Consider the following 10,899-nt stretch of genomic DNA (forward strand, 5'->3'; position numbering starts at 1 on the left):
GCAACACCATTTCTGCGTATTTACTTCCATCAGGTCTACTGTGTTGCTTGAGCACAAAATGATCGGTTGGTTTAACTGTGTAGCTTTGCAGTGAGTTCATACCCACGTCAGGGTCAGCGGCTCCATCTAATAAGAAAACAGTCCCTATCGGCGAAGACTCCCCAATTTCCAGATGAATGTCCTTTTTTGAAAACACCGGGGCGTTGTCGTTTACGTCTTCAATTTCGATGGTAATCGAATATAATTCAAGTGGGCTTTCGAGAATCATTTCTAAACTGAAGCTACACGGAGATTTCTGACCGCATAATTTCTCCCTGTCAATCCTTTCCTTAACAACCAGATGTCCTTTGTTCTGATTCAGCTCTACATATTGGTTATTACCGTCTATAACTAACCGCACCCGGCCTGAAATCAGCCTCTTCACGTCCAAACCCAGGTCTTTCGCCACATCTCCGACAAACAAGCCCTTTCTCATTTCCTCTGGTACAGAATATCGAATTTGTCCATTCACCGCACTCAGTACGCAGACAAGCAACATGGAGACTCGCACTTTCCATCTCAAACCCCAGACTGCGCTATCCACAGCCTCTCCAGCGCTCATCCTCCTAAAAATATCCATAACGTTACCCAAAACTGGGAAATATATAATGCAATCCAAAACTCACATACAACAGAAAATCTCAAGAAGATATTGTTGTACTCCGTTAAAACTGCTTCCCTTCGATGGTTCTGTGCGCAATGATCCTTCCTTGGTCTTGTCACTGACGCATAGTTGCCTTGGAGCAGCAGTTATATGCGCCTGTGACGAGATAGGTCTCTTGGACAACAGCACCACTCAGAGTGAGTGTGCAGAACGACATCATAGGCCGATGAACCCTCTATTGAAATGATTAACCAATGAATGATTACCCCACCAAATGTTGTCTCATACATCATGAAACAGAACGTCTCGAGTCAAGGGAACAGCACCTCGGGGTTAAGATCAGAAGTGAGTGCTGTCTCAAAACCTAGGTACACACAGCCCTGAATGTGTCTAATGGGACACTAATGGGAGCTAGCAGATATGTCTGTTACCAACACATTTCAAACATTGTACATTGACTTGTTGGTAGTAAAACAGTAGCTAATGTTGTCATTTGTCAAGTGGGTTAGAGATTGGATACCACTGAGCCACGACATGGTAATGCTTGTTTAATAGTAAATAACCACCACAGGAGGGCAATAAACAGCCATAGTATAACTACTGATGTATATTACACTGACACTATGTACACTGACACTATGTACACTGACACTATGTACACTGACCGAGTGGACAAAATATTAGGAACAGACTGACCAGGTGACAGCTACAATCCCTTATTGATGTCACTTGTTAAATTACTTCAATCAGTGTAGATGAAGGGGAGGAGACAGGTTAAAGAAGGATTTTTAGCCTTGAGACAATTGTGGCATGGATTGTGTATGTGTGCCATTCAGGGTGACAACATATTGAAGTACCTTTGAACGTGGTATGTGTAAGTGCCAGGCGCACCCGTTTGAGTGTGTCAAGAACTGCAACTCTGCTGGGTTTTTTGTGCTCAACAGTTTCCTGTGTGTATCAAGAATGTTCTACCACCCAAAGGACATCCAGCCAACTTGACACAACTGTGGGAAGCATCAGGGTCAACATGGGCCAGCATCAGTGTGGAACGGTTGCGACACCTTGGCCTGACAAACTGAGGCTGTTCTGAGGGGAAAAGGAGGTGCAACTCAATATTAGTAAGGTGTTCCTAATGTTTTGTACACTCGATTTATGTAAGAGCAAAGCAAATCAACCAGCAAAACAAATCCTGTTAAGACAGGTTCCATTTATAGCACAGTCACAAAGCCATTGTGTGCACTACAAAATGACAGTGAGCACACACACTCCACCCTCCCTCCCTCAGAAATGGCTTGTATGATCCACATGAACACGCTTGTATGTACAACAAAACATAGCCACAGGTGAAGTTCACAAAAAAATATATATATAGTTTAGATGAAAATAAAAGCGCTGTGTCAAAGCAACGCTGTGTCTCTCTCTCTCTCTCTCTCTCTCTCTCTCTCTCTCTCTCTCTCTCTCTCTCTCTCTCTCTCTCTCTCTCTCTCTCTCTCTCTCTCTCTCTCTCTCCTCTCTCTCTCTCTCTCTCTCTCTCTCTCTCTCTCTCTCTCTCTCTCTCTCTCTCTCTCTCTCTCTCTCTCTCTCTCTCTCTCTCTCTCTCTCTCTCTCTCTCTCTCTCTCTCTCTCTCTCTCTCTCTCTCTCTCTCTCTCTCTGTGGTTCAGTAGTCATCCCTGTATGAATCTGAAATATGATTCATGATCCAATCTGATAAGTCCAGTGACCTACATCTGAGATGGGAGAACAAGCATTTAGCAGAAAGAGGGCCAGTTCAACACTGCCCTATTGACACAGAAATCACACTAATACTGCCTTCTAATCTCAAAGCTACCACAGAGATGTGTGTGTATCCACAAGGTTGATCAGCCTAATGTGTATTTAGCTACTCTTCTTGGGTCCACATAAAACATTACATAATACAGAACATTAACAGACAAGTACAGCAAAAGGCAAATGCATTTCAATTCAGAATATACACTTTCCTACATTTATGCCTTCATGGTCATGTGATTCAGACAGGTATAGGTATGGCCAGGATTTGGACCTGCTCAAGATCAAATAGGTTTTACTCCAGAATCACCCCTACCCTCTCTTCTTCCGCCTCAGAGACCATCATAGTAATTTTCCATAACTTTTTAATGCTTTAAGGTACACATGAACAAAACTACAAAAAAACTCAAAACAGTCCTAGGCTACTGAATGCATAACGGGTTAGGTAAGGTATAGTGTAACGGGTTGCAGGATTTGGACCTGCTCATGAGATCAAATGGAGGTTTTACACTCCAGAATCAGATGGGAGTTTCACCTAAGGTCCTTGGCTCCAGCTGAGGCTTTCACCTCAGCCACCGCGATCAGAGTCAATCAATCAATCAAATGTATTTATAAATCCCTTTTTCCAACATCAGATGTCACAAAGTGCTGTACAGAAACCCAGCCTAAAACCCCAAACAGCAAGCAATGCAGATGTAGAAGCAATTAAGGCCAGATTGTTCTTCTAAGATGTTCAAACGTTCATAGATGACCAGCAGGGTCAAACAGACGTGAACGCAGCGACCTTGAATCGTGGAGTTTCCTGCCGCTAACGTTTCAACTTACTGGTTTCCACCTCTGCAACGGGCCGTGCATTTCCACCTTCATTCCCCAAAACCACATTCACACCCAGCAGCATCCACCAGTCACACATTTGTACATACTTCACTATCAACTCAAGGACAGAACTACATTTAGGAGAGTGTGCTTTTAGCATTAATGCTGTCAGCATTAAATCAGCTGACTGCACCAGTCCTGCTGTGCTTTGCTGTGGCACAGAGCAATGCATTAGCATGTTATGTAGCCGCAAACCACAACACTCCCCACATTACGACGGTGTATTATGCAGTTGGCCACAATCGGGAGGCAGCAGGATAAATATTCATGCCAGATGAAAGTAGGTCTAGAACTGCACTGAAACAAGAACACTGTTTGTAAGACAACCACCGGAGCTGTTCATTGGCGGTGGTGTTGTTAATGTACAGAAAAGACAAGTTCTCAGCGGTCATTCTGACTTCAGTTACCAAACCCGAGCAGATCTGTCTTAGAAAACATCTCTGCGCGTCCTCGTATCGTGTTGTCTCCTGTTGATAAAGACGCCAATCTGGTATAGCTGGCTCCGTGGATTGTATTTTTCAATTATTATCACAGTATGTCAAATCTGAATTTGTGCTTATGGGTGACCTGAACCTCGACTGGTTGACATCCAAGTCTGATCAACTCAAGAGTCTACGTAACACCGGAAATCTTACTCAGATTGTTAACAGTGGAACACAGTTGAATATAAAGTATCCTCGGCAATCCCCTTTGATTGATTTGAACCGACACTCCTCCTCATTTTAAACACAAATCGGAATCAGGGTGTGTGGCTATGACCTGAAAACTGAAAGCAGAACACTACCTCAAATCTACTTTTGATCATCTGAATTATCCTTATACATTTTGGCAAGTACTGAAAGGTTGGTAAGTGCAAAAAAAGATGCGCAGCTTCCTTAACATCTACTACTGGACTCACATGTGGCAACTGAGAGAACCTCTATTCTTAACTCTTTAAATCAGCACTTTCTTGCTGCAGGCAGGTTATTTAATAGGGGTTAAAGGTCAAAATGATCCCCCGTGAAATTACCTGACACTCCTGAGCACTTCTTCTCCAGGTTCTCATTCTCACCTTCTCTGTATCAGAGGTGCATAGAGCCATGAAAGCAATTTATGTACAAAACTAATAATATATATATACTGTATATATATATATATATATCCCCTGGCCCTGATGATCTAGACAACCTTGAACATGCATCTTCAACCTCACCCTAGAATGTCATGTCATCCCCAAGTTGTGCAAAACAGCATTTGACCTACCTCTTTTGAACAGAGGTGATCCCACACTACTGAGCAACTATTGGCCCATATCTAAATGGTCTGCTTTGGCAAAACTATCGGAGTCCCTAGTCAATAAGCAGCTTAAAGCCTACCACCAGAAAAACAATATATTGAGTGGTACGCAATCAGCTTTCAGGTCAAGCCACAACACTGTCACTGTGGCCTGGATAAGAAGTTTGCATTGTGCATCTGTGTTCATAGACTTGTCAAAGGCATTTGACGCTGTGGACCACACTGTCTTGCTGATGACACTGTTTTCTACTCAAGTGGCAGCAGTTTGACTTTGGCTTTTGAAAAAGCTCAACATACTGTAGCTTTTAACCATCATTCAACAGAATCTGTACGAGTTGAAGCTTGTTCCGAATTCCTCAAAAACAAAGTGCATGGTATTTTACAACGCTGAAAAAATGATGTTGTTTATGGGCAGACCCCAAGCACTACCCTGAAGACACTTGATTCCATGTATCATGCAGCACGTAGGTTTATTACCGACCAAAAGCATCTGACACACCACTGTGATCTCTAGAGTGCTGTTGGCTGCTCTTCGTTGACTCTACGTAGGCTTAAACGTTGGTCTACGATGATCTATTAGGCCATTTTGGGAAAACTGCAGCTTTATCTCTGTTCTTCTTTGATAAGGTCTTACAAATAAATACCAGTCACGGTCTCACTCTTACTTACATTTAACGGTTCCTAAAATCAGATCATGGCAAAAGGTGTTTTAGCGACTCAGCTCCGTGGTCTTGGAATTCTCTCCAGACCAGCTGGAAACTCCAGGGTCTTGTTTAAAAGTTTGGTTGACTCACATGTTACTGAGGAATGTGATTTGCCATTAGGACTTGATGCAGTGGTACATATGATCAATAAAATAAAATAAACTACAACGCTTGTATGTTTCTGTAATTGTATTGTATGTGTCTACATCAACATGTAGTCCATGGTGTGTCTCTGTCTGTAAGTTGTTATTGTCCCCCCCCCCCCTGCTGCAGTCCCGGTTGGACCAGGTCTCTCTTTTTATCTCAGGGAGACTACCCTGGATAATTGAAGGTTAAATAAAATGACCTTACGTGCTTTGTTTTGAGTACAACGCCACTTAGAAATAGTTTCGATTGATGCACGGTTCTTTCTTTGGAGCTATACAAAGGAAAATACAATGTCGTTGCCGTTTTGAAGGCAGACAAGTGACAGACAAGTGACAGACAAGTGACAGACAAGTGGAGAGAGAAAAGACATGGGGGAGAGAGAGAGAGATGTCCCCAAAAATGTCACAGTGGCTCTTTTTTTTAGAGAGAGCGTTGCCTAGTTGTGAATATATGCGAGACCTGCGACCTACGGTGTCTTACTTACTGTCATTGTTTCTGAGCCCGTGTGTGTTGCTCATTGTGTGTGAGCGTTGCAAGTAGAATTAGAAAAGTGAACGTTTCTCACCTGTCATATATGTAGAGGAGGTCCATTCAGAGGGAGAGGGAGGCCAAAGAGAGAGAGAGAGGGAAAGAGAGGGGGGAAAGCAAACCGTTAGGAAGACATTCCTATGATCGTTTGATATTTGATATTGTTGACCGACACAAAATTGGACCAGACAAATTGGAAAGCAGTGTTCTGTGAAGGAATTATCCTAGTCTCTGTACCAGGGCATCTGTACGACCCCCAACACTACAGTGGGGCCTTATTCGCAGGTACAGGCTCTCAACAGAACTGCAGTCGATTCCTGATCAATGCAACATCTAATAGGACTATTTCTGAATGTGATCACTAAACCAGAGTGTGGAGATATCAAAAGCAAGTAAACAGAAACGTACCACACAACTCAACACAATGCACACACTTAGGCCCAGGAGTGTTTCCAGATGACCTGAGCAGGAAAAGGCTCGGGGACTAGTTCAATCCCTGTAACGCACTGCATATCCCATTGGCTGGGCCATGGCTACAGTATAACACAGCATAGCAGACAAATTGGGATTCCATAATGCTGTTTATGCCTCACATTTTTTCTTCTTCTCCCATGACTGAAATGTGGACCATTACAGAGCCTGCAGCCATAACATGAGCACACATGGGTTCACATGGAAATCTAACCAATGTGACAAGCTCTCCGTTCTGCGTTGAGGACTCACAGTCACACACAGTCTCACACAGTCTCACACAGTCTCACACAGTCTCACACAGTCTCACACAGTCTCACACACACACACACACACACACACACACACACACACACACACACACACACACACACACACACACACACACACACACACACACACACACACACACACACACACACACACACACACACACACACACACACACACACGATAACCATTACAACGTTTAACCTCTGACCTGAGTACAGCCAGATCACTACTGACCAGGAGAACTGAACACAGCTACAGTGAAGCTCTATCAGAGGCCATCAGAGTAGCAACCTCTGACCTTTCCTTATAACCGTTTCAATGAGAGGTCATGAGGTGACATAGTGTAACATAACCACTGTAGGTGTGACATAACCACTGTAGGTGTAACATAACCCCTGTAGGTGTGACATAACCACTCTAGGTGTGACATAACCACTGTAGGTGTGACATAACCACTGTAGGTGTAACATAACCCCTGTTGGTGTGACATAACCACTGTAGGTGTGACATAACCACTGTAGGTGTGACATAACCACTGTAGGTGTGACATAACCACTGTAGGTGTAACATAACCCCTGTAGGTGTGACATAACCACTCTAGGTGTGACATAACCACTGTAGGTGTGACATAACCACTGTAGGTGTAACATAACCCCTGTTGGTGTGACATAACCACTGTAGGTGTGACATAACCACTGTAGGTGTGACATAACCACTGTAGGTGTGACATAACCACTGTAGGTGTGACATAACCACTGTAGGTGTGACATAACTACGTGATGATATCAAGATAAAAGAAATAGCAGCTTGCAAACTGGTTTTAGCTCCCAAAACAAACCAACTAACATAGAGATCAGCCTGCTAGACAACCACACACAGAGAAACAGAGTACACAGAAAGGACAGGCAGGGCAGTAAGAATGATAGGCTACACAATAGATGATGACACTCTCACATTTACATTTTAATCATTTAGCAGGTGCTCTTATAAAGAGCGACTTGAGTGTATACATTTGCATACTGGTCCCCCATGGGAATCGAACCCACATCCCTGGTGATGCAAGCACCATGCTCTACCAACTGAACCAGACAGTTGCTGGTAGACGAGCAGAGCTTAGTTCAGATAAGATATAAGGGAAAGGGGATACCCAGTTAGTTGCACAACTGAACGCATTCAACCGATGCAATGCTTTGCAATAGCTGACACTTAATGAACTACGTCATCAGAAGTCCATTCCCAAAGGCTCACCTTGAGACTTGTGCGTCTGAGTGTGCCTTTTTGATAGGCCATGCCGCTTTTCCTCAATAGGTCAGTGTCTATGGAGGGCCCGAAACGGAAGTCACCTTTCCACGAGCCAGTGGTCAGAAAGGAGTCGTATTGGTCATCTTTCAGGACAGTTCCACACCGGCTGACGTCAGCGTATCTCGGGGGGCCGTAGGCCGCAGGGAAGACTGGGAGGCTAGACGCGCGGTACACAAACCCACGTCGACACATCTTGAAGTACACGACCGCACTGATCAGAACAAGGAGGAGAGAAGACACGGTCGCCAGGGCGATTTTCAAATAAAGCGTCAAGTCATAGCTCGCCTGTGAGTCATCGTCCGTGTTCTCAAGAAGCTCGTTTAAAACAGGCATGTCATCGCCAATGACTACATTGACTGTGGCAGTGGCTGAGAGAGACTGAGGCCCGTTGTCCCTTACCATGATGACAAGAGTTTGTTTAGGCTCATCCTGCTGTACAAATGGCCTCACAGTCCTGATTTCCCCGCTGTGCAGGCCCACAGTGAAGAGGTTGGGCTGTGACGCTTTGACCACATGGTAGGAGAGCCACGCGTTATTGCCAGAGTCAGCATCTACAGCAAGCACTTTGGTAACCAGGTAACCTTTAGGTGCCTCCAGTGGCACCAGGTCCTCAGCGATGAAGCCAGATGATTGGACAGGATACAGAACAACAGGTGTGTTGTCGTTATGGTCACCGACGAACACCCTCACAGTGCAAGTACTGGAAAGAGGAGGGTCACCACCGTCTTGAGCTGTCACTCCTACCTGATAGTGACTGGCCTGCTCATAATCAAAGGGGCGCGAGGTGAAGAGCTCTCCGGTCTCCGCGTTAATGGAGAGGGAAGAGAATGTTTCTGGGGTCATGCCTTCTGATAAAGAGTACAGTATTTTCGCATTGGGTCCTGCATCTAGATCCTCGGCTCTCACCCTTATCACCAACGTGCCTCTGTGTTGGTTTTCCCAAACGTTGGCGGTGTACTCGCTCTGCGTAAAAATAGGTGGGTTGTCATTCACGTCACCCAATGTGATGGATATCACGTTTCTACTGAACAGTTCGGGAGAACCAGAGTCGATAGCTGTCACCGTGATGTTATAGTGTGGGTTCATCTCTCTATCTAATATACCATCAGTCACCAACATATAGTAATTCTTAACCTCTGATATCAACTTGAAAGGTATGTCGTTTGAGATGGCACACTTGACTCGACCACTGTTTCCAGTGTCCAGGTCATACACGTTAAGCAGAGCAACCATGGTACCGGGTTTAGAATCCTCAGAAATGATAGCCGTGGCTGATTTCACTGCAATAACTGGTTCATTGTCGTTCACATCAATCACTTCAATGATGAGTTTACAGTGTGATGCCTGACCCCCGCCATCTTTAGCCTGGACATCAAGTTCATGCGCACTCGCCTCCTCATAGTCCACTTGACCCGCCACCCTCACCTCCCCACTCACAGGGTCAATTTCAACGATGCCTCTAGTTTTGTCAGACACGTGACTGAAATAGTAGGTTATCTCCCCATATGCACCGTCATCTAAATCAGTGGCGTTCAGCGTCGTCACCAAAACGCCCGTGGCAGAATTCTCTATCAGAGAGGCTCTGTAAGTCCTCTGGCTGAAAACGGGGACGTTGTCATTGGCATCCAGAACATGGATGTGAACAGACGCGGTACCTGACCTGGCAGGATTACCCCCGTCAACCCCACTGATGGTCAGAGTGTATTCGGCCTGGTTCTCCCGGTCCAACGTTTTTTTCAGAACCAGCTCTGGGTATGCTATTCCATTCACTTGAGTGTTCATTTCTAAGGCAAAATGATCATTGTGACTCAGTTTATAATCACGAACCGAGTTGGTTCCCAAATCAGGGTCATGCGCACTCTCCAGAGGGAAGCGTCTCCCCGGCACCGTCGACTCGACCAGGTCCAGATCTATTAACCCAGTAGCAAAAGCAGGGCTATTGTCATTCATATCCTGAATGTCCAAAACAAGACTGTACACTTTGAGCGGATCCTCCAGCAGCAGCTGATACTGTAGGACGCAGACAGCTGCCTGCGCGCACAACTCCTCTCTATCTATCCTCTCGCTGACCAACAGAGAACCCGAACCATAGTCAAGCTCACAAAGCTGCCGAGTGCCCTCCGCCACGATGCGGGCTCGACGTGCACCAATCTCAACTAATTTCAGCCCCAGATCCAGAGCCAGGTTCCCAATGACCGAGCCGCGCTCCATCTCCTCTGGTACGGAGTAGCGCACATCTCCAAACGACGCGCCGAAGAGAAGCACAATCCCCCAAAATCGCAGCCAGCTACTCCGTTTTACGCACAGTTGCTCTATGGTAAATCCCTTGTTGACAATACGATTTATTAGTAGTAAAACCATGTTTAAACACGACTAAGATTAGTTATAAAATATATAGTTTGGTTGAAAATAAATATAGCATCAAAGCTACGCAGTGACCTTCTTACACTCGTCTCGAGCCGAGTAGAGCATGCCCTACTCCGGAGCCTGCTCGTGTCAGTTTGGATTTCTCTCCTCTTGCCTCAATCGCGTGCACTCACTCTCACTATGACTATGACTGGGCTACCAAAGTCCTCGCTCTCTTGCGCTCTCTTGCGCTCTCTTTCTCTCTCTTTCTCTCTCTTTCTCTCTCTTTCTCTCTCTTTCTCTCTCTTTCTCTCTCTTTCTCTCTCTTTCTCTCTCTTTCTCTCTCTTTCTCTCATTCTCTCTTTCTCTCTCTCTTTTTCTCTCTCTCTCTCTCTCTTCTCTCTCATTCTCTCTCTTTCTCTCTCTCTCACACACACACACACACACACACACACACACACACACACACACACACACACACACACACACACACACACACACACACACACACACACACACACACACACACACACACACACACACACACACACACACAATTACACGGA

The 10,899-nt window shown here is 45.2% G+C and overlaps 1 protein-coding gene across 1 annotated transcript; it reads right to left on the reverse strand.

Moving 5' to 3' along the window:
* Window positions 1-6,571: 6,571 nt before the first annotated feature.
* On the reverse strand, window positions 6,572-10,648 carry LOC118384091 (protocadherin beta-15). The gene is made up of 2 exons (XM_035770437.2): window positions 7,934-10,648; window positions 6,572-6,580 (listed from the first exon to the last, which is right to left on the reverse strand). Exons 1-2 carry the CDS (start codon window positions 10,346-10,348, stop codon window positions 6,572-6,574), a joined length of 2,424 nt encoding a protein of 807 aa, XP_035626330.1. The 5' UTR covers window positions 10,349-10,648.
* Between the last annotated feature and the right edge of the window lie 251 nt (window positions 10,649-10,899).

Source organism: Oncorhynchus keta, chromosome 4 (assembly GCF_023373465.1).
Source record: "Oncorhynchus keta strain PuntledgeMale-10-30-2019 chromosome 4, Oket_V2, whole genome shotgun sequence".
Classification (NCBI taxonomy): Eukaryota; Metazoa; Chordata; class Actinopteri; order Salmoniformes; family Salmonidae; genus Oncorhynchus; species Oncorhynchus keta.

Excerpts from the sequence above, each read along its gene's own strand:
- LOC118384091 (XM_035770437.2), bottom strand. The coding sequence starts at position 10,348 with ATGGTTTTACTACTAATAAATCGTATTGTCAACAAGGGATTTACCATA.